This window comes from Micromys minutus (genome assembly GCF_963924665.1).
Source record: "Micromys minutus genome assembly, chromosome: 12".
Classification (NCBI taxonomy): Eukaryota; Metazoa; Chordata; class Mammalia; order Rodentia; family Muridae; genus Micromys; species Micromys minutus.
In genome coordinates, this window is record NC_137981.1 from 61,628,730 (window position 1) to 61,653,082 (window position 24,353).

The following is a 24,353-nucleotide window of genomic DNA, read 5'->3' on the forward strand; positions in this document are numbered from 1 at the left end:
CTTTCCCCCCTAATGTTTATGTGAGTGGTTACATGAATGTATATGCACCATGTGCATGCTTGGTGTCTGGGAGACATAAAAGGACATGAGAGATCTCCTGAAGCCAGTTTCAGGAACTTGAGTCACCTGGTGGTGACTTTATCCTCTAGAACAACAATTCCCACTGAGCCATTTCTCCAGCCTTAAAAAAACGATGCTTTTAAACAGTGATAAATAGTATTGGATGCTCACCAAGTTCCATGTTAACTACTTATAAGGATTCAGTCACTTGGTAAATTCATTCTAACAAAGGCTTTACAACCAACAGTTATTAAATATTGTGTATAGATTGTCCTGAAGCTGTTTGTATTTTAATGTTAATTCCACTTCCCCAAGAAGGGTTGGCTAGTCCTTGACTCCAACTGAAACCTCCCATTTTAATTAGTAAAATAAAGGAAAGCCAGTGACTGGGCGGGGTGAGGAAAGTAGAGAGGGCTGAGAGATATGAGGAGGTCAGAGGACTGAGTTTAGAGATCGTGGCAACATGGAGCTTACCAAGGACCAACTGGACCCAGGTGGAATTTATTGGTGTTAAAAAACTATGAACATTAAGGGTTTTACAGGCCTAATATCTCATATAGAAGGGCAGTTTGTATCTTTATCTATTTGATGCAATCTTGTGTAGAGGATTTGTGGATTGAGAATTGAATATATAAACCTATATGAAAGGCTCTCGAGCTGTAGAGTTGTGCCTGTGTGGAATTTGGGGATATAGAAATACCCCGGGACAGAGGTGGAGAACAGGCGGTAGTAAACCACCAAGGGAAGGGAGTTGCATGGACAAGTTGGGCTGGTGGCGGCTCAGACTGGGCTCCAGAGGTGCGTGGGGCTCCATATCAGGGTCAGGCCTGAGGAGTGAGACCTCAGGGCCAGTAAAGAAATAAACCGTTTTTTATTTTTTAATATTTACTGCAACAATTGTGTGTTCACAAAACTACAAGTGGGTTCAGTCACATGTAAAGGTCAGCACTTTTCCTCACTGAGCTCTCCATAGATGGTCCTTAAATTTTTTACATTAGACATACTACTCTTGTCTCTATTATTTCAAAATGACCGTGTTTTCAGTCAGCTGTCTTGGTCCACTTGTGCTCTATACAAGAGGATATTTGAGTTGGTTTGTTTAAAGAACAGCATTGTTTCTTATGGTGTTCTGGTGGTCAGAAAGTCCAAGATGAAGGCATGAGTGTCTAGTGAGGGCTTTTTTGTTTATTCACATAACTGAAATTGGAGAATGGGAGAGAGGAAGGGGGGAGGGGAGGGAGAGATTGCAAGCAACACCTTCTGTCCAGTCCCTTTAGAAGGGGTCTGATGTTGTCAGTGAAGGATGAGACTTTAGGCTTCATCACTTCTTAAAGCCTCACTAAAGAATGCTGTCATATTGGCTACATTGAATTTCTCATGGTATCATGGAAAGCAAGGGATTTCTATGCACCTGATTCTGTTTCTGAGAGGAAAAAGTCTGATTCCCAAACTTGACTTTCCTGCCAACACTAACATATGACTTAGTTTATTATCAAATCTTATTTTGATTTGATTAATAATTTAAATTATTTTTTAAAAGATTTATTTACTTATTATAAGTACACTGTAAGTGTCTTCAGACACACCAGAAAAGGGCATCAGATCTCATTACAGATGGATGTGAGCCACCATGTGGTTGCTGGGATTTGAACTCAGGACCTCTGGAAGAGCAGTCAGTGCTCTTAACCACTGAGCCACCTCTCCAACCCCTCTTAATTATTTTTAATTTGTGTGAAGTTAAAATCTTAATTGGATTTCCTTCAATACAGTCTAGTATCTTGTATCTTGTGTGACTAGAATTCTGGAGACTCCCTTTGCTTGGTACTTTGGGTGATTTGAATAATCTTGTGGTAGAGCTCTCAAATGGTGGAGTCTGGGTTTACATTTCAGTAATATGTGTTACATAAAAAAATACATTTTTTAAAGGGCCAAGTTTTCGAAGCAATTGGACGAAGATCTTTGTGAGTTTGAGGCCAGCTTGATCTGCAAAATGAGTACCAGGCCAGCCAGAACTACATTAAGAACCTGTCTTGAAAAACAAAAAAACAAAACAAAACGGTTGAGCTTTCTGGTGTCTTCAGACACTTTAGTATTTAAAAATAGCATATAATTGGATACATGAAGATAATCATTGTGGGCATACATACTTAAATGGGAACTTTAAAAAATTAGGTGCGAAATAGCTTTAGCACAAGGGTTTTTTATTACGTCCTAAAAGTGGGTGGTTTCTTCATTTTCATTTAATAGTGTTTTTTTCCCCCGTTTTGATAAGTTGCACTTGATTTGAACTATTTTAATAGTCATTCGTTCAGAGAAATTGAAATAAAAAAGTATGGTTTTCTACAGACAAAACACTATACAGATATTGTGACACAGTCCATTATCAAGTTGTTTATTGAATGACATCAGCAGCTGAACAATGATGATTTAAAGCTGCTCAGCCAGATCATGAAATCGATAAAGGGAGAAGAGAACGGCAGGAATATAATGTAGTTTGCCTACCCTTGGGAAAGAAAAGAAAATCTGTGACTTCAACATTGAAAGCTCTGAAAGACTAAAGGGTTTAAAAGTTTTTTCTGAATCCCCTTAATATTATGAATCCTTTATTTAGTCCGTGATTCAATTGTAAGATTGAGTTCTATATACCAAAAAACCTGCCTACCCCAACCGGAAAATAACTGGGCGGGACTAGACGCTCATTGGCGCCCTCTGTCCAGTCGGCTTCAGCGCAAAGGCGGAGGTCCACGCCCCTCGAGCCCCCCCCCCCCCCCCCCGCTCGCCTTGTGACGACTGCGCATGTGTCCGTGGTGAGTGGCGGGCGTGGAGTCGGGCGGCAGAGAGTCAAGGGCAGTTTCGGGTGGGTTCTGAACTTTGGCGTGGGACTTTGTCAGTGGAGACTGCGGCGGATGAGCCGGGTCCACACTGACCCTTTGAGACTTTCCCAGTAGGGACTCGTCTCTGCGGGTTCCGTGGACTTGGACACCTTGAACCGGAAACAATTCCTTAGTGGTCCGGTCAGAATGGTGTTCTAACCTGATGCGGGAAGACGGCGGAGGTGGGGTGGGGGCAAGAATATACAGGTGGGACAAGAGGAAACCACGAGCCTTGGCCTGGGGCTTGGGTGGCTGGGCTGTGCATACAAACTTACAGCGTGCTGTGTGTTTATGGTCTGCTTTCTCTGTAGAAGTTTTATCTCAGGTCATGATGGGATTTATTATTTTGAGATGGTCTTACCGAGTAGCCGGGCAGGCCTCGAACTCCTAGCATTTTTCCCCGTGTCACCGCACCCAACAGTCTTTCTTTAAATAATAAATAATACTTAACAAAATAATCAGTGTTTAGAAAATGAAGGCAGAGAGAGACTTGTATGAAAATGAAAGCACAAAAAAAGATTTTTATAGCTGGGTGTTAGGCAGTGCATGGCAGATCTCTGAGTTCAAGGCCTGGACTACAGAGCATTTTCTGGGACAGCCAAAGCTACACACACACACTCACACACACAGAGAAAGAGAGAGAGAGGGGGGGGGGAGAGGGAGGAAGGGAGGGAGAGAGAGAGAGAGAGAGAGAGAGAAAGAAATCCTATCTTAGATAAATAGATACCTTTGTATACAGATCAAGTTCAAGGACAGCCAAGGCTACACAAAGAAATCCTATCTTAGATTAGATAGATGGATGTAGACTGGCAGACAGACCGAGATAGATTGCCTGGTCTACAAAACAAGTTCCTGGACAGCCATAGAGACTATCTACCAGGCATTTCCAGCCTTTGACATTGCAAATGCTCAGGAACAACCAAGTTGAAAGCAATGTCATTTCTAGTTACCCTGGGTGCATATGTCTGAGCCACAGGTTGAGCATACCTGACTGGCCATTCTCTTCCATTTGTCTTCTAGTACAGGTACCCAGCCTTCAGTTTAATAATGACTCTGATATGAGTCTTTGGTTCATTCTCTTCCTGCTGGGTTACACTGTCTTGACCTAAATATCTTGGAGAAGGTACTTTGATACTCTGTGGAAACATATAGTATTGTTAGTTTTTTGTTATTGTTTGGGTAGATGATATGTGTGGAAATAGAAGATTTTTATACAAATCAAGAGTCCCTGCTGCTGCTGATCATTACAAACCTCCTCTGCTCATCATGGTAGTGCATCTTCCTGTAACCCCGTTTCCATCCTTCTCTATCTAGGCAAACTGCTTTGACTTGACTTTTCACCAGGTTCTTCTCTGTTCCTCCACGATGCTGAGCCTTTCTTCTGAAATAGAGCAATCTCCACCTTGCCATTTCTTTGTCTCTGGAGTTTCTAGACCTCCTTACTAAGGATATTTCAGGATGGATATATCTTTGAAGTAGAGGGCTGTTCTATGAACTATAGGAAGTTCAGCACCATAGCTGACCTTTATCTACTGGTTGCCATAAATATCCTTGATTATGACAATCAAAAATATTTCCAGATGTCTGCAAGTGTTTCTCCTGGGAGAAGAGTGACTCCTGGCCCTCCCATGAGAACCACTGATATAGAATATGAGCCAGTAACACTCCAGGTCAGTTTAATGTAACACAGCCCTTTTCAGACCTGCCTAACACAATATCACAAGCCTACTTTGATATTATAAAAAAAATACAAAACAAGGTAACACATACTTGTAATCTCAGGAAGCCAAGACAGCAGGATCATGAGTTTGAGGCTAGCCTAAGCTACATAGTTCCAGGAGAGCCTGGGCTAAATAGTGAGACCCTGTCTTCTGTATTTCCCATCTCTCCAAATGGTTAGTAATGACAGGAACTTCTGTCTTCGACCACTACCATAGTAAATAGAACTTTACCAAGCATAGTTCTCACACATAGAGGTAACCACTATATAATCTTATGGCTTTTATGTACTTTTTTATCTTCACAGTTCTGAACTTTATTTAAATGAAGTTATTCAGATTTTCTGTGGTTAGTACTGGGGATTAACCCTGTAGTTTTTTACATGCTAGGCAAGCACTTTGCCACCAGGCCATACCTCAATCCCTTAATATTTTACATTTTATTACAGGATATCACTGAGTTTTGCATATGTATATTCATATTTCTGTATACATATGAGTATATAGGATAAATAGATTTTTAGAAAGGATGAACTATGATAGGCAAGAGTGCTATGAATGCAAAATGAAAATTAACATTTTAGCCCCTTTTCTGGGAATAATTGGGAACAAAAAAATACAGCAATGTATAAAAACTTTTTTTCACTTGTGATCATCACCTAAGATCATGAGTCACCCTTCATACATAGGCATATAAAATAAATCAAACACTTACTGATAGTAACCACACATTTTTTTAATTTTTTATTGAGTGTGTTAGGGCACTTTGCCTGCATGTATGTACATATGTATGCTGTGTGCATGCCCAGTTGCCTGCTAAGCCTAGAAGAGGGCATTGGATCGCCTGAAGCTAGAGTTACAGATGACTGTGAGTCAGCCTGTGGATGCTGGGAACTGAGTCTGGGTCCTCTGCAAGAGCAGCCTGTGCTCTTAGCCACTAAGTCATCTCTCCAGCCCCTATAAATTGTAATTCTTTGATGTACATATAGTTTTACTACTACACATAAAGACAGATTTTCATACTAATAGATACACTTGATTCTTTTTACATAATGAATTAAGTCATGGCTGAATATTTACTATTGCAGGGTGTAGAGCCTCCAGCATTTCCTGGAGTTCATCAGCTTTGGTATGATTGCCATTAGTAAGTATGTACTATGAGTGGTAGGTGTCCATTATTGCCACTTCAGTAATGTCAATTCCAAGGCAAAATTCATTAAATGACTTTTTATGAAACTGGAACAACTAGTTACAACAGCATTTTTATTTCTAGATTTTATTTTCAATTTTTAAAAATTATGTGTCCTTTTGTGGGTGTGTATAGTGCCTGGGGAAGCCAGAAGAAGGCACTGGACCCCTTGGAGCTGGAGTTACAGATATCAGCCTCCCAGTGTGGGTGCTGGGAACCAACCTCAGGTCCTCTGCAAGAACAGTATGTGCTCATGACTACTGAACCAATTCTCCAGCCTCACAAACAATAGTTTTTAAAATCAAATATTCTAACTCAGTACAATCTAAAAATACTAATTTGATACCTAAGTGCTGAGGAATACCAGTAGGAAAATACCAAATATGTTTTCTGTAGTTCATTGTTTCTTTAAGAGTAGAAAACTGAGCATAGTACAGACAACAAAGTTCATAATGTGCTGTGTGGCTTGATGCCATGCCTCCTGTTGTATACAGAGCCAAGGCTATAGTAACAGTGCTTCACGAAACAGCCTCAGACTCATAGGTGCTGAGTTCTCAGTTAACTTTTGGTTGTTGCATATCTAGTAACCTTTCACTGATACCAACACTCCCCGCCCCCCATTGCACATTTAGCTATGAAACCTCATGTATGAGGTCATAACCCTTAGTTTAAGAAGTTAAGGAACATCTAGGCTATATATGCACAAGTTTTTTAAGGTTTGGGGCACCAGACATTCATGTGGTACATGGACATATGTGAAGGCAAAACACCTAAAAAAAAAAAAAAAAAGCAGGTAAAGAAAAGATTGAACACATTGAGTATGGATATGAAAAACTCTTCCTGTTAGTAGAGATTAAAAACTGTGTATCAAAGATGAATCTGGGGTCTGCTGAGATTCTTTAGTGAGTAAAGTTTCTTGTGAACAAGCCTGTTGCCCAGAGTTTGATTTCTAGAACCCAGATTGCCAAGACTTTTTATCAAATATGTTGCAAAACTATAAACTCTGCAGGCCCAAGAACCTCAGTAAATCCAAAGTACTAAAAACATGTAGAAAGTGCACCAAGGAAGAAATAAATAGAAAAAAAATCTTAAAGACCACTGGGAAAGAAAGACACAGAATATGAGAGTGCTGTGGCACCCTGAATATTCGAAAGAGAACCACTCTCTAGGAGTGGGTTCCTTTCCAGTTCTGTTTGTTTGCTTGCTTTTTGAGACAGTGTCTCCATGTAACCCTGGCTGATGTGGAACTAACTATGTAGACTTGGTCAAACTGCCTCTCCCAAGTGCTATGATTAAAGGGGTGTGCCCCATGCCTGGCTATCATGCCTTCTTTCAGGGTTTCTGCTGCATCTGCCTCCTATCTCTACCTCCTATTTTTTACCAGTACTGGGGCTGGGATATCATGCAAGCTGCCCCATCTGGTTGGTTGGTTGGTTTTATTTGCATTTTAAGTGAATGAGCATTTGTCTTAATAGATGTCTGTGTACCACATGCATTCCTGGTGCAAGTAAAGGCCAGAAATGGGCATCAAATCCTCTGGGACTGGAGTTATAGCATATTGTGAGCTGCCCTGTGGGTGCTGAGGATAGAATGAGATCCTCTGGAAGAGCAGTCAGTGAGTGCTCCTGACTGCTGAACCATCTCTTTATCCCTTCATCTGGCTTTTTTACACGGATTGCAAAGATTGACCTCAGATTACCAGGGTTGCACAGCTAGTGATTTCACCTGCTAAGCTTCATCCCCAGGAAGTTTAGTGTGTATGCTTTCTGTTTAAAATTCACTTCTTACTAGGCAATGGTGGGCATGTCTTTCATCCACCCAGACAGGTGGGTCTCTGTGAGTTTGAGGCCTGGTCTACAGAGCAAGTTCTAGAACACCTGGGGCTACATGGAGAAACCCCGACTCAGAAAAAAAAATTCTCATTATTATTTGGTGGGCATAGGAAACAAGTACATACAACACATATTCTTGCATTGCAGGTCGCAGACACTTTGTGAAATGAGTGATTCAGAAGATGACGACATACCCCAGCTTTCTTCCCATACCTTAGCTGCTCTCCAGGAGTTTTATGCTGAGCAGAAGCAATCCGTCAGCGGAGAAGGGGATGATAAATACAACATTGGGGTAATAGAGGAGAACTGGGTAAGTGAATGTATCCATGTTGGGAAGTAGCAGTGCGGTGTGTGTAGTTGTTGTACTTGTCTTCCCTCTACCTCTGTCACTCAGGAGCTGAGAGCTCCATCGAGCCAGGGCAGAAGGCAGCAGATGGATGCCCTAGGACAGATGCACAGACTTTCCTGGCTCTGACTAGCTGTTGGTGATCAGAGAAGGGGTTTTGCAGGTAGTGGGACAGGAATGTCCTGTCCACAAGGCACACTCTATTGGTTTTCATAGGACCCAACTGGTTCTGTGGTTGAAAAAAGATCCAACATTTCAGTAAAAGGAATAGCTGAACCTAAGCATACAATTGAAAATTGATGAGAGAATTTTTAAAAATAGGTCAATTTCTAGTTTTATACATTTTGTATTGTAGCCATATAAAAGTAGGTGTGGTGTAGGCTATGGTGCATGCCTGTAGTCCTAGCACCCAGGAGGCAGAGACAGGAGGATCCAATAGCCTCGGGTCCACCACAACAATATAATGAGTTTAGGGACATAGCAAACCCTTGTCTTAAAAAAATAAATAAAACAAAAAGAAGTAGGAATTAAAAAAATAAACTACTAAGGGACATCTCTAACATAAGTATTTTAAAGTATCAGTTGAGTAACAAGGTTTCACAATTGTCTGCTAGCTGAGGTAACAGGCCCATCTTTCCCTGTCATTTGGTAAGTGGAGAAAGGTCTTATATCTTGTTTGTTTGTTTCAATTTTTGCATTTGTGCCCAGTTGAGATCCTTTAATGTATGTTACACACAGTTTTCTGATCACTCTCCAAACACACTTAAACCTACAGTATAAAAATGTTCCCCTTCTTTATGCTATGTGTTCTATGTAACCAATCAGCACCTTTGTGATTTCCTTTCTTATATATTTATTTTTTGTTTTGTTTTAAGCTGGCCTTGAACTCCTGATCTCCTGCCTCTACCTACAAGTTCTGGGATCACAAGTGTGTACCACTTCACCTAACTTGTCTATGAATTTCACCTTTTAGCTTGATCTTCAGATAAGTAGCATGAATTTGAAGTATTATTCTTTAGGTGGGCTGTCTTTTTTTTTTTTTTTTTTTTTTTTTTGGTTTTTTAAGATTTATTTATTATACTGTAGCTCAAAGGGCATCGGATCTCATTACAGATGGCTGTGAGCCACCATGTGGTTGCTGGGATTTGAACTCAGTACCTCTGGGAGAGCAGTCAGTGTTCTTAGCCACTGAGCCATCTCTCCAGCCCCGGGCTGTCTTTTTCTTCAGCTTAATCTTTAGATAATTATGCAATTCTTTTCTGACTCTAAAAGTAATATACGGTTGTTGTACAAAATATATAAAAAAGCAGTTACAAAGCTAGTTTATTCCCACTACTTACATATCTAATTGGGGGAGTTTAATTTAGTTTATTGATAAAAGTGAGGAAATATCCCAAGGAGATCTTTTTTTTAATTCCAGCACTCAGGATGCTGAGACAGGGGGATCATTAGATCAAGGCTGTGGTACAGCCATATCCACTGGAAATTTCAGAAGACATGAAGCCAGCACAGCTGAGCTGAATGCTGTGATTGCTGTCATTCTTTCTCTCAGTTTTAGGTTTTGGTCTTCACATGCTGCATTCTTGGGAGCTTTCTGCATTATGATTAATTTTATATCTTTTTCTGAGAAAATATTTAGGAAAGTCTTAAACTTACTTAAACTTCTGCTTTAAGGGAAATAACTGTCTGGCCCTATTCAGAAGTCTTCCTGTGTCCTGGAGATCGTTAAGCATGGATAAGTCTAATATTAGCTGGGAATCCCTGAATGAAGCTGTTACTCCAGGAATCTGTTTGGGACATCTGCCCCCAGGCAATCTCAAACAGTATAATTGGTGAGGATCCACAGAGACAATTGACAAATTCTGACTGGCCCGGAGAAAAGGTTACAGATTCAAGGCCTCCCTTTACGATAGTTTAGAGCACTCTGAAAATGTAGTTGAAAGATAGGTGGTCATACAGGATATACCCCTGGAGGAATAGAACTCAGTAAATGAGATAGATAACTAAGATAATCTTTTTCTACTTTATAGAGCAGGTGATAAAGCAATATGCTATAAGGAGTTAGGTGATACTATTTGCTATTTATAAAAGACTGGTTCATAAAAATTTTCTGTTTGTCTGGAGTGCTTTAAAACTGCAAACACTGTCAGCCTAAAAGCAGGCTGTCATAAAACGAATGTGTTTGCCTTGACAAAAACATTCTTTAGATCCTTTGAATTGAAGTTATAGTGCTAATAATAAAAATACAGCTTGTTCTATTTGTACTTTCTAATTGTGACTGAACTTGTAAATCTGGACATGTAATGAAAAATCGAACCCATGTCCAAAGACAAATGATATAATTTGTACTGTTTGGATAATCACCAATCTGTCTGTGTTCTGTGAAGCCTATATAAAGAACAACCTGATTGCTAGTCACTCAGAGCTGCAGGATTCCCCAGACCACCACCTCTGATTCTTTCCTCTGTGATTTTTTTAAAAATCCCAGCACTCAGGAGGCTGAGGCAGGAGGATCAGTAGGTCAAGGCTATGGCACAGCCATATCCACTGTCCCCCAGGAATCTTGGCCTGAATTATATATACTATGAGACCCCATCTCAGAAAACAAACAAAAGTAACCAAGGACTGGAAATGTAGCTCATTGGTGGACCACTGCCTAGCACGTATTCCATACATGTATTCCTGTGCTCCATACCTGGCAATGCACACACATCCACACGAGCATACAGAGACACAAGAAAATTCTGGATATGGGAAGTAAGGAAAATCCAGGAGGAGGGTTTATTAGTAAAGTACTTATCAAGCAGACATGAAGCCTGAGTTCAAGTTCAGCAGCACTCATGTAAACAGCTGGAAAGGATGATGTGCACTTGTGAGCCCAGCACTGGGGAGGTAGAGACAGGAGGATTCCTAGCCTACAACCAGCTAATCCAACCACATTAATGAGCTCCTGAGTTAGTGAGAGCATTGTCAAAGAAATAACAGTAAGGTAAAAGGTGATAGAAGGAGATCCCAGTTTTAGACAGACACATGCCACACACACAAGATCCTCAGACCTTCCTGAGGAACAGCAGGTCTTCCTAGAACCTTAGGATTAGAGCCACATTGCCCCTCTCAATAACTCTAAAGCTGGATACAATGGCACATCTCTGTTACTAGCACACAGGAGGGTGGAGGCAGAAGGGTCAGGAGCTTATGGTTATCTTCAGCAGCATAGCAAGACTGAAGCCAGTCTCATCCCTACCACCCAACCCATAAAAGAAACTAGGATTGCTGGCTGGGATGTTGGCTGCCTTTAATCCCAGCACTGAGGAGGCTGGAGCAGATGGATCGCTGAATTCTAGGCCAGCCAGGGCTCTGTATCAAAAGATAAGTTAATGAAGGAAGGAAGGAAGAAATTATAAATCTAAAGTGCTGAAAATATTCTGATAAAAGTTGTATTTAGCTAAGTTGTCAATCAAGTATGAGAATAGAGAAATACATTTTAGACTTGCAGCACTTCCTCAACAAAGCTTAGCTCTAGCAAGTAAAGGAAGGAAAGAAGGCATGAGCTCTGCTCTAGCAAGGAAAATGTGAACCAAGGAAGGTAGGTGTGAGCTCTAGGGAGGTGACTTTCTGACACACAGAGCAGGAGATAGTTCCCAAAGAACCATGACACCAAGTCCCAGGGAGGTGCTTTCTGAAACCTGGACAGTAGTGAGCTCCAGAGGGCAAAGTAGAATGACAGAGGACCCCACAGGAAGTGAATTCTGTTCAAAAGCCAATAGAGGGTTTGAGAACTGAGGGTAAGGATGAAAGACTAGACACAGCTCATTTGTGGACACAGCTCGTGGGAGGGGGGGACAGGAGAATCAGAAGTTTCAAGCTACATAGGGAGTTCAAAGCCAGAGTGGGATATATGTAAGACCCTGATTGTAATAAAGAAAGGGAAGGAGCAAAGGGAGTGGGGGGAGTAGCAATCATGCACGTATATTAACTAGGAAGAACCAGCAATCACACTGAAAAAGAATGTACTCTTAGTGTAATTTGTGGCTCAACACTGTTGGTTCCAGTTATCCAAAATGTGGATTCCAAATACCTCAGGAGATGAAGGGAGAAAGTGTGTGAGAGAGAGCAAAGTGTATACCATAGGAACAGATGGTTTAGAGATTGATTCTAAGCATAGTGATAGAGGTGTGGAGCAAAGAGATGAAAGAAAGCAAGAATTGAAGATGATAGCTTCTGAAGAACAGGGCCCAAAAGTGAGGTATGGAGTAACAGGCTTAATTTTCTTTTTTTTTTTTTTTTTAAAGATTTATTTATTTTATTTATGTGAGTACACTGTAGCTGTCTTCAGACACACCAGAGAAGGACATCAGATCCCATTACAGATGGTTGTGAACCACCATGTGGTTACTGGGAATTGAACTCAGGACCTCTAGAAAAACAGTCAATGCTCTTAACCTCTGAGCCATCTCTCTAGCTCCCTTTTATTGTAAATCTAGTAGTTTGGGAAGAAAGGTGCTTTGCTTATAAAGCTGTGTTCCTATAGTACAGAAATAGGACTTTGGTTCACTACTTTGGAGGTGGGATTAAAAGGATCAATAGGGGGCTGGAGAGATGGCTCAGTAGTTAAGAGCCCTGACTGCTCTTCCAGAGGTCCTGAGTTCAAATCCCAGCAACCACATGGTGGCTCACATCCTTCTGTAAGGAGATCTGATGTCTCTCCTGGTGTGTCTGAAAACAGCTACAGTGTACTTAAATATAATAAATAAATCTTTTAGAAAAGGGGGACCAGTAGTTCTTGAGTAGGGGAAGGAGAGAAAGGAAAAAGAAAATAAAATAATTTTCTTATGGAATGTCAAGGAAAACCAAACCATAGACCACTGACAGTGTGGGATGAGGAAGGGCCATTTGCAGCCTTCCTGTAGACAGCTCAGCTCTTGTGACTACGCCATCCCTGCCTCTGTGATGCAGTGAGATGAGGCTCCATAATGTCCCCTGCCAAGGAGCATTCCTCCAGCCGTCCGTGTGAATCCATGTAGATACAGACATGAATTCATGCATTCATGGAATGGCACATGTACATTCTGTCTTTGGAAACATTGTGAGGCTTGTGTTTACAAGTAAATATTCATTCAGCCAATGATGTGCAAACTAAATGTGAAATACATAAGATTCCTGGTTTTCTTAAAATATTACTGATTTAAAGAATTGCATATTTTCATAACATTTTCTGTTTTGAATAGCAAATTTAGTTTTCGTAATTTTGAAGACTGCCTTGTTTTGAGTAATACAAACACTGACTAGTAAACCCTTCCAGGTAAACCTAGCACATACAAGGCACTGAATTTAATTTCAGGAGTCCAGGGTTGGAGAAATGGCTCAGTGGTTAAGAGCATTGACTGCTCTTCCAGAAGTTCTGAGTTCAATTCCCAGCAACCACGTGGTTGCTCACAACCATCAATAACGGGATATGATGCTCTCTTCTGGTGTGTCTGAAGACAGCTACAGTGTACTCAAATGCATAAAATAAATTAATAACTACAAAAAAATTTCAGGAGTTCAAAGGAAGAAGAAAAATATTTAGCCAGGCCTGATAGCTCACACCTGTGATGTCAGCTTTCTGAGGGGCTGAGGCAGAATGGCTGTGAGCTTGATTGACATCAGCCCAACATGAGCTGTAAGCTCCAAATAACAGTTTAATACTAATAGAGACACATGCACATACAAATAAAACTCCAAAAATAATATGAGTTAATAAACAATCAAGGATAGTATAATAGTAAACAAAGAGTATTCTATGGCAGGAGCAATGGCTGCTGTGTACGCACTGTGATGAGAGAAGGACCTCAGTGCAGACGGGGCAGAGGCCCAGGGGACAGCCCAGAGCATAAAGATATTTGCCAGGAAAAAAAAAGTCCAGAGTGACAGCTGCATTGCCTTTAACAAAGTTAAGCACATAGAACATCAGTGCCTTGGTCTCTCTGGATGGACTACAGTCCACTTTGGGTACACACTGAATCTTTGTCACCTGTTGGATGATGGATGGATCACAGCCCACTGATTGGGTGTATGCTGTACCTTTAGCAGAGTACATTGTGTGGGTGCACACTGCATCTTTAGCATAGCCCACTGAGTAGGTGCACACTGTATCTTTGTAACCTGTTCTTCACATGGTAGGCTCTTGGCTTCTTTGTATCCTTGACAGATTTTCATTACTTTAAAAATAATCTTCTAGAACCTTGAGCCCCATGTATGCCAGGCAAACACTGTGACCTACATCCCCAGACCCTGGGCAGAGTTTTAAGTCAAAGACTGTTTGTACAACAGCTAGGTCTTGCTGGGGGCAAATGGTAAAGAAATGGGCTGATTACAGAGGAAAACCAAACTTCTTTTCTTCACATTAACACCACCCTTCGCTTACAAGATGAATACATAAGTAAGGACCACCAGAACTTTAAGGAAAGTCATCAGTCAGGATGAAACAAAACATCAAAACTGGGGGCCGAAGAGACTGCTCAGTGGTTAAGAGCACTGACTGCTCTTCCAGAGGTCCTGAGTTCAATTCTCAGTAACCACATGGTGGCTCACAACCATCTGTAATGATATCCAATACCCCCTTCTGATATGTCTGAAGAGAGCAACAGTGTACTTGTATAAATAAAATAAATAAATCATAAAACAACCCAACAAAACTAAAGCAAGTCATAACTGTAAGTAACATGGAGGAGGTGAAGACGGGGAAGCCGTGGAAACCGCCAACTAGCCACAGCAGTCTTCAGCGTGCTTGCCTCTGCCTCTGCCTCTGCCTCTGCCTCTGGATCTGGATCTGTTCAGTGTTGGCCCACTCTAGAAGCCAAATCCAGTTCAGGTGGGTACCTTCTGCTACCAGGGGAGCATTGGCTGGTGTTAGCTCTGTGATATCAGCAGTCTTCACTACTCAGTGTGTAGATTCTGTTGATGTATTTGGGAACAGTACCGATCTTAAATAACTTAGAAGAAACGTGAACTGATGGCAATTAAGTTTGTTTAGGAGGTGTGAGTTGAAGCAGTTTATATAAACTCTGAGATGCTGTCACCTGTCCCTGTTACAGCAGCTGAGCCAGTTCTGGTACAGTCAGGACACTGCTTTGCGCCTTGCACAGGAAGCGATCAGTGCTGCTGGAGAAGGTGGCAGGTGAGATTCAAAGTTTATTTCTTTTTCTTTTCTTATTTGAGGAACAAATTTAGTTTGAGGAACACATGAAAACACAATCATGTCACTGAAGAGGCACAGGTATATAAGTGAATATTTTGAATGTTCTTCCTAAATGAGATAATTTCTTAAAAGTCTGAATTACAATATGAAAATGTTGTCACATGGTTTGCCACTCATGACTCACTCAGAACTACTTCATAGCTAGGTAGTGGTGAGGCAGAGGCAGAGGCAGAGGCAGGTGGATCTCTGTGAGTCTGAGGCTAGGCTGTTCTACAGATTGAGTTTCAAAACAGCCAAGGATACACAGAGAAATCCTGTCTCAAAAAAACTAGATCCTCCCTAACCCTAACCCTAACCCATACTAAGTATAGGTACACTAGGAAATGTATTCACTGTAGCCTCTCTTTGACACACTCCTCCCCTCACTCACACACTTCTGACTCCTATAGCTCAGGCTACCCTTTATAGATTTTAGAGCAAGTTACATCCTCCACTTAAGGGGAAGATATATTCCTAGGACCATTCTCCTGGCCACCGTACCAGGATCTTCCAGCCACTTATGCCCTAGGTACACATCTCCTATGCTTCAGTCCCTGGGTTACAGCCTTGTCTATGTGGGTCACACCCATGGTTTCCACAGAAGAGGTCTACAGGAGTGAACCTATCAGGAAGTGGTTTTGGTTTCCTCTTTCTCTGAATTATAATAGTTTTGCTGAGTGTCTAATTCTGAATTTTGAAAATGTTGTTTAAATTGTTAAGAAACCCAACATTCAAGCTGGGCACTGGGGAAGCAGAGACAGGCAGATCTCAAGGCCAGTCTGGTGTACAGTGAGAGTTCCAGGACAGTCGGGCCACACAGAGAAACCCTGTCTTGAAACAACAAAAACAATCAAAACACCAAAAACAAAACCGAACATTCAAAAAGAAAAGAAACCCAACATCATTTTGAATATTTGTAGAAAATGTGCTTCCTCCATCTCTATCCATGGCATGTGTGGAAGTTTCTCTTTATTCCTGTTTTTCAGTGTCTTGATGGCACTGACCCTAGGGAGCCCCAAAGTAATCCTTTCATTCTTGTTTGATTTGAGGATATACTAAATTATTTCTTTGATTTCACCCATCATTACTTCTCCCTCAGAATAACACCCTGGCTGAGTACTAAGCTTTCAACTCCTGAGTAGTGTCTTCTTCCTGCACACCCTCTCAGTCGATGCTAAAGTGATTTTCCCTGCTTACTTGATTATTGGATATCTATTGGATGTTAGGTGTTCTCCTGGCATGTTTGATGAGCCATGTCTCTTCCTTCATTCCTAAGAGTGGGTGGGACCCTTGTTATGCCTAAGGGTAGACCTCAACTGTTCATTCTGTTTGGCCTGTGCTGAGGAGTGATTTCAGGGTCTACCAGTGAACTGCACTCCCAGTTCCTCTCTTTACTGTGGCGTCTGTAGTGAGGGGATCAGGATGAGCTATTTCCCAGAAAACTTCTAAGTCTGTCCAATGTGCTGGCTGGAGGTCCAGGCAGGATTCCCCTAATTCCTGCCAGAGGTTACAAACATCTGGTGCTGGTGTTCTGGGCCCTTCTAACTTCTCTTCTCCCTGCCATGGAGCTGGAATTGAAGCCCAGAGCCTTTTAGCTGGCTCTTCCATGAGCTACATCTAGCCCTCTTCTAATTCCCATAGGGTACCACTCTGTCGTCGGTGCTGGGTGTTCCCTCTCTAGCATCTGACAAGCCACAGAATATTCTTCCAGGTCTCTCTAGTTACCTCAGGACATGGGGATGTGAAAGAGAATACTGGGAACAAGCTGTTTCTTAAATAGATCTCTCAACAACTTCTGTTTTTAGCCCCACCTTCACTCCCAGGTCTTGAATTTCCTGGGTCTGCGTTACCCTGAGCCCCTTGGGGATGCTTCAATGTAAGACGGGTACTGCCCAGCTCCCCTGGCTGCTAATGCCAGGCCAACAAGCCAACCACCACCCATCTGTCTGCTCTTTAGCTTCCTAAGTGTAGTGCTTTACCTCCTGTCTGCTCCTCACTCTCTCTGTTCCCTTTGCTCTCAGAAATTTATGCCCAAACAACAAAACAAAATGAAATTTTACTTGTTTGCTTGACAGACTTGGATAAGAAAATACATCCGAATGAGTGTGTCCCTGTGTCTACTTCAGCTGCAAGTCTTGCTCTTCTGTCTTTTGATTTTCTGTTTTTCTTTCTTTCTTTCTTTCTTTCTTTCTTTCTTTCTTTCTTTCTTTCTTTCTTTCTTTCTTTCTTTTCCTTAGCTTGCTGGCTTTCAGCCACTGATAAATACTTGAGATATTGGCTCATTCAGGAGGCTTTGGTCATGATGAGTTGGCCTTGGGAAGCAGTACTTACGGCAGAGGTATCAAAGGAAGCATGTTCCTTCTGACCCAGCTTCCTCTCAGCCCCTTCTAATGTCAGAGACCAAGGGTTTATCTGTATAGGACATTTGAGGTTTAAGCTATTAACAGTATTTTCTTAGATACACTGAATTTTCCCATTAATTATTAGTTTTACCACTACATTAATTAGATGCAACTTTTTTGTTTTTTAAGGAAAGTTTCATCTTCTTGCCTTTCCCACTCCAAGGGCTTAGATTTTAAGTGTGTACCACCAAACCTGACACCTTTTTTTCCTGAAAGGTGAGTTAGTGTTTGTTGGAGCCATGGCAAACTGTGTAGGCAGCATATAGTGGGCTGCTATGTTGTGCTCCTCCACTGTTCCTCGGGCCTCTGGGAGTAGCTACTCTTATACGCTACAGTTTCTTGGATTTTTAGTTTTCGTATTTTTTATCTGTTTGTTTTAGTTTACTTTTATTAGTTCTTTGAGAATTTTGATTATATTCACTACCCTACTCCTCCCAGGTATATTCCCCACCCCTACCCCCACCCCAGTCTACCCAACTTTATGCTTTTTTTTTTTTTAAGCCATCAGGTACAGTTTGTATGGAATATGGCCTTCACTGAAGTGTGCTCAACCACTAGGGGCCTTAAAGAAAGCTGACACTCCCTTTGCCAGCAGCTGTCAGCTCCTTAACTAGAGGTGGGACTTGTTACCCACCTCCCCTCTCTGTGCTAGAGTTTCATCTGGCCTGAACCTGCACAGGTCTCTTTGTTGTTGTTTTGTTTATGTTTTGAGTTAGCATCTTACTGTGGAGCCCTGGCTGTCCTAAAATTCGATGTGCAGACCAGGCTGGCTTTGAACTCACAGATCCACCACACCCAGCTCCCTGCACAGGCTTTGAGCATGCTGCCTCAAGTGCTGTGAATTTGTGTCTTACTGACCTCTGTGTTCAGAAAACACTTTGCTTGTAGTCATCCACCACCCATGGCTCTTTAAGTCTTCCAGGCTCTTCTTCTCCTCTTCCCAGTGATCCCTGAGCACTGGGAGGAGGGAGAATGGTACAGATCTCCCACTTAGGGCTTATGAGGAGCAGCATTCTCTCTTGCTTGTAAGAAACATGCCAGGTTGGAGAGACCGGTAGGAGTTAAAAGTGTTAGCTGTTCTTGCAAAGGCCCTACATTAGGTTCTAGACACTGGCATGGTAGCTCACAACTACCTGTAACTCCAGTTCCAAAGGATCTGATATGCTAATGACCTCAGAAGACCATGTATGCATTTGTGTACACACATCCATGTACATATCCGCATACATATGTAGTACATATATACATTCATACATACATACATACATACAAAACAAGAGGAGCTGGGGTAATGCTTCACTGTTAATTTTAAACCACTGGCTGGTCTTTCAGATGGCCTGGGTTCAAACCACCATCCACATGGCAGCTCACAGCTATCTAAACTCTAGTTGGAGAGGATCCAATGCCTTCTCTGGCCTCCATGGCCACCAGGTGTGCATGTGGTACACAGAAAACACACATAAAGTAAAACTATTTTACATCTTTAAAAAAAAGGAAGAAAAGACTTATTTTAGAAGCTTAAGTTTAAAATTAACTCCTTTTCAAGACATACTTGTTTCTGTCTGTACTGTTTGTATATGATGTGTGTGTATACCTGTGTCTATCTGTACTGTTTATATATGGTGTGTGTATACTTGTTTTTCTGTGAGGGCATATGCATATCACAGTACAGGGGACAGCCTTGGGTGTCCATCCCATCTTCTACTTTATATGGGTTCCAGGCATGCAAAATAAGGTAGGTCATCAGGCTTTCCTGAAAAGCTTTACCTGTGGAGCCATCTCCCTGGCCCTTAAGCCTTTTAAAGTCAGTAATCCATGCATGTAACACAAATCTAGAAGTTACAAAAGGGATGGAGAAAAAAGGATAGAAAGTCTAGCTTGTTTTCTTTGTATTCTCTGGGACCCAGTCCTCTCCCAGAAATCACCTATATAGCTCTACACCCATGAAAGCAGGGGCATTGGCACACCTGCAACCCCAGCACTTAGGAAGTGCAGGCAGGGGGATCAGGAGTTCAGTGTCACCACAGCTATGTAGTGAATTTGAGACTAACCTGGAACACATGAGATCCTGTCTCAGATAAACAAAAAACCCACAAAATAACCTTATATTGTGGTAGGGTTCACTCTAAAATAATAGGTGCATTATTTAGGCTTTGGGTTAGCCATGTCTAACTTTAATCATAATGTGTCCTTTATATTTTTTTTCCATAAACATGAGTATATTCTTTCAGCCTCAACATTGTGAGTTACACAAGTATTTTGGTTTGGTTTGGTTTTGGTTTTGGTTTTGGTTTTGTAAGACAGAGTTTCTCTATGTAACAGAGCCATGGCTGTCCTGGAACTTATTCTGTAGACCAGGCTAGACTCAAACTCACTGAGATTCTCCTATCTCTACCTCCCAAGTGCTGGATTAAAGGTGTGTGCCGGAGGTTGGGGATTTAGCTCAGTGTTGAACCTTGCCTAGCAAGCACAAGGCCCTGGGTTCCATCCTCAGCTCTGGAAAAAAAAAAGCGGGGGAGGACGTGCCACCATCCCTGGCTGGAGTTGTACATTTTAATTACCAGGTTCCTCAGAAGTGAAGCCTGTAAACTTTTCTTTAAACATTGCTAACATTTACTTACACTATTACTTCTTTTAAGAAAATATCAGATTTCTTTGTTCAACAAAATTTTGGTGTCTATATTAGCAAGAAAAACTTCTTTAGAGTTCTTCTCTAAGAGGTAGAACTGATGAATTTATAAATCCTACACTTAATATTCAGTGGGTTTTTTTTTTTTTTTTTTGTTTGTTTGTTTGGTTGGTTTTGGTTTTTTGTTTAAACCCAAGGAACTAAGGTAAAAAATAGGAGCTGTCAATGTTAAACTGAATTCTGTAATTAGTAGCTTTTAAATATAGCATGGGTTTCAAGTGTTTCCATTCTTGTGTCCAATGTATTTGTTAATATCACCAAGAAAACCTGAAGTATGAGCATCTGTAATAAATGCTGCTTACAAACACTGACATTTGGAAGAAAACTTGAGATCTTTGTTGTAATTTCATCTAACATGAAAAGTGGGCACTGTACTTGATGCCCTAGTAACCATGGGAACTGACAGAAATGTCCTGCAAAGTAAACAGGGCAGCCTTCCCAAAGCCTCAAACACTGGAAACCACTTGGCTTAAGGTGGTGAGGCTTCAGGAGATGTACTGGGTCCTTATGTATAATGTCTTCAACAGAGACTAACCTTAAACCATCCTAGGATCTACCTTTTAGGGAATAGCATATTACATCTTAGTTGTTTTGGAAAAGGATCAGATATGTACAGTAAATAACTTTTTTCTAGAATCAGAAAAACAAACAATTCCTGAGCACAGAGACTTTTATGAAGTTATTATTTGAACCATTCATGATTTCATGCTATGTACTTGCTTCCAGAATTGCATGTGTGAGTGCGCCCAGTGTGTATCAGAAGCTCCGGGAGCTTCGTGGGGAAGACATCTCTGTATACATCTTTGAATATGACAGAAGATTCACCATATATGGGGATGAATTTATCTTCTATGATTACAATAACCCACTGAACTTGCCTGAGGGAATTGCTGCACATAGCTTTGACATTGTGGTTGCAGATCCTCCTTACCTGTCTGAGGAATGTCTCAGGAAGACATCCGAAACAATCCAGTTCCTAACTCAGGGCAAGATTCTGCTGTGTACAGGTAGATGCCACCTTCACATCCTCTAAGAACCTCTGTCGGGTGCTGGGTTTAAGAGTTTCAAGAGATCACAGAACTAGATCCTGAATCTGCCACTTACTGTATGACCTTAGCCAAGTTATGTGACCTCTCTGTGCCCCAGAGGGCCATTGTGAATTGAGTTATATAACACACATGAAGTATTTAGCATGGTCTGACCTGTGCACATGTGGATACATGTTAGATATTTCTTTTGTCTAGTCACCACTATTATAGACACATACATGCACATGGAACATCTGTGCATCCCATAATATACACATGCCCACAATAGAAAGAAGTGGGGAAAGTACACACTTTGCAAACATGTTAGAGGAAGTAAAGAAGAATATACAGACTGTATCCTATGTGCAGTGGGAGTATCCCCAGTTATTCTGTGGTTTTCATCTAGGGCCCTCTTGCAGCTCAGATGAGCCATGCTTGGGGTCACTTCTGACTTTTAGCTCACTTGGTCTGTTCTTTGCAGGTGCCATCATGGAAGAGCAGGCAGCTCAGCTCCTGGGTGTGAAGGTGTGCAAGTTTATTCCAGAACACTCCCGAAACTTAGCCAATGAATTCCGCTGTTATGCAAACTATGACTCTGGGCTGGATTGTTAAACTTAAATGTACAAGGCCATAGTTACAATGAAGAACTCTGCATCCATTTCCCAATTCTCTTTCTGTGGAAACATCGTGACCTCCCCTTCACTCTGCCCTGGTTGGGCCTCCTCTGACTTATTTTTCAAAATAAAATAAAAGTCATTGCTGATTCTGTCATGAAGTTGAGATTCTTACATCAACCCAGTTCTGTGGACTTAAAGTGAAAAGAAATATTAGAAGCTAATTGTTCAACGTGTGAAAATAGAATGGCAGGCTTTTGCCTGCCCAGTAGACTGAGAACTCTGGCAGCTCCTCAGAGACCTAACCTACCTCCATGAAGCAGCTTGGTCCACGGCCAGAGTTTGGACTCCTCCTGCGTCCCACCTTCCCTCCAGCTCTGAGAGCTCTGGTGAATGTGGCACCTTGCTCTAGACGAGGAAAAGGCTGGCAGTGCCAAGCAAACTTCATAACCAAGTGACAGCTGGGGTGTGCTAGAGCCTTGCTGTTATAGCTGTTTACACCCTTCTGTGCTCCAGGAGACTATACAAAAGCAAAGGGACAACTTAGGCCACACCTGTCAGTAATCCCAGCACTAGGGAGGTTTAGGCAGGAGGAGTGTCCTGTAAGATTCTGCAAACAAAAGCATGGATATGTAGAATTCAGAGAGCTATTGAGAGACATCATGCTGGTTGGAAAAGCCCACACTCCCCACCACAATACTTGAGAATGGAGAACAGCATAGCAATGATGGGATCAGTGTGGGCATGGCAAAGAAGGCTGAGTGTGGCCAAAAGGGGCCTTCTTTGTGGAACTGGGATGTTCTGTCCTTCCTGTGGTATCAGTTTCACATTGCACAGTGCACGTGAATCTGGCTGACTCCAAGTGGCATCCAAGAACAGAAACAGCGTCATCACACTACAGTTACCCAACATACTGCTTTCAGGGTACTAGGTCTCAGGCCCTCCTTCCATATGTCAAGAAGTGAGCTCTAGCTGGACTATGGAAGGATTTCTGGTGCTAAGGTAAAAACCAGCTTTCCTCGGAAACTTGTGAAACCAGCTTTCCATGCCCAAAAGGACTCCCTCTCCCTGCTACTCATCCTCTGAACAATCCACCCTGAGCTGTCTTGGTACTTCCTGTTCTCTGTTCTCATCTCTCGTAAAGTCTTCGTATGCTCTTACTAACTCCATTATTCTCTTCTTTCTCTAGCCCTGGCCATACCCAGTCTGTTTTCCTTTCCTCTGCTCTGAACTCCCCCAGGTACCCCCATTGATATATTCTCTCTTACCCACAGTAAAAATCTTTCCCCTAATGGAGTGGCCATGTTAGCAGTTTCTGTGCTTTGCCCCTTCACAGAAAATGAGTTAAGGGTACACAAGATCACTCTGATGGTTTGGTAAATTTTGAGACCTATGATCACATCAAAATTGAAAAATAAAAAAAAAGGGGGGAGGAGGAGGAGAAGAAAAAGTAAAAGAAACCCCCTTCTCTGGGATAGGATGTCTTTCTTTGACCAAAAGAATGTCAGATGGCCAACACATGTGACATATCCCCCCACTCCCACACTGACCAGCTTTTCCTCTGGACACTTCTTTTTCCAGGCAGAAGCTGCTTTAGCATCTAGTCCTTGGACAGCACCACAACTGACCTGTAGGAAAGGGGAAATGATCCCAGTTGTGCACACCTGTGCTGGCTAGTTTTATGTCTGAAGTTTCAGGAATCAAACACTTTGATGTTTTTTTCATAAAAGAGTTAACACTCATGAGCACTGAAATGAACTCAGAAGGGAAGTCATTGATGAGAAGTTATGGCAGGGACTCATTGTGCATTGTCTAGCTCAGCATCTTGACAAGTTTTTGTCAACTTACATAAGTTATAGTCATCAGAAGAGGAGGCTTCAATTGAGAAAATGCCTGTAGGCAATCCTGTTGGGTATTTTCTTAATTGGTGATTGTTGGCCCAACCCATTGCGGATGGTACCATCCCTAGGTCCTGGGTTCTGAAAGAAAGCAAGCTGAACAAGCCATGAGGAGCAAGCCAGTAAGCAGCATCCCTTCATGGCCTCTGCATCAGCTCCTGCCTCCAAGATCCTGCCCTGTTTGTGATCCTCCTGTCCTGACATCCTTTAAAGATGCACAGTGGTGGGAAATGCAAGCCAAATAAACCATTTCCTCCCAATTTGCTGTTGGCCATGGTGTTTCACCACAGGAATACTCACCCTAATTAAGACACCAGAGAAGGTGGGTTTGTTACTATAGCTAAATCCAGCCTATCCTGACTCATAGGCAGAGGCCAGGCATGGCTCTCAGATTCTCAGACAGCATCATTTTAAAAAATGCTAATTTTTATGAGCTATCTGGCACATGTTGTACATTGTTTAAAATGTTCTTTAAACAATAGTCC

The 24,353-nt window shown here is 41.8% G+C and overlaps 1 protein-coding gene across 2 annotated transcripts; it reads left to right on the forward strand.

Moving 5' to 3' along the window:
* The first annotated feature begins 2,833 nt into the window (after positions 1–2,833).
* EEF1AKMT1 (EEF1A lysine methyltransferase 1) lies at positions 2,834–22,127 on the forward strand. 2 transcript variants are annotated; one of them, XM_080925926.1, is made up of 5 exons: positions 2,834–2,867; positions 7,820–7,982; positions 15,095–15,177; positions 21,055–21,335; positions 21,838–22,127. In XM_080925926.1, the coding sequence occupies exons 1-5, from the start codon at positions 2,857–2,859 to the stop codon at positions 21,966–21,968; spliced, it is 669 nt and encodes a 222-aa protein (XP_080782052.1). In that variant the 5' UTR covers positions 2,834–2,856; the 3' UTR covers positions 21,969–22,127. The 2 variants fall into 2 exon arrangements, with proteins under 2 accessions (XP_080782052.1, XP_080782053.1); XM_080925927.1 differs by lacking the exon at positions 2,834–2,867 and adding an exon at positions 2,882–2,917.
* Positions 22,128–24,353: the final 2,226 nt, after the last annotated feature.

Coding starts and splice junctions, on each gene's coding strand:
- EEF1AKMT1 (XM_080925926.1), top strand. Junction 7,983..15,094: donor GGGTAATAGAGGAGAACTGG/GTAAGTGAATGT, acceptor TCCCTGTTACAG/CAGCTGAGCCAGTTCTGGTA. Junction 15,178..21,054: donor GCTGCTGGAGAAGGTGGCAG/GTGAGATTCAAA, acceptor ACTTGCTTCCAG/AATTGCATGTGTGAGTGCGC.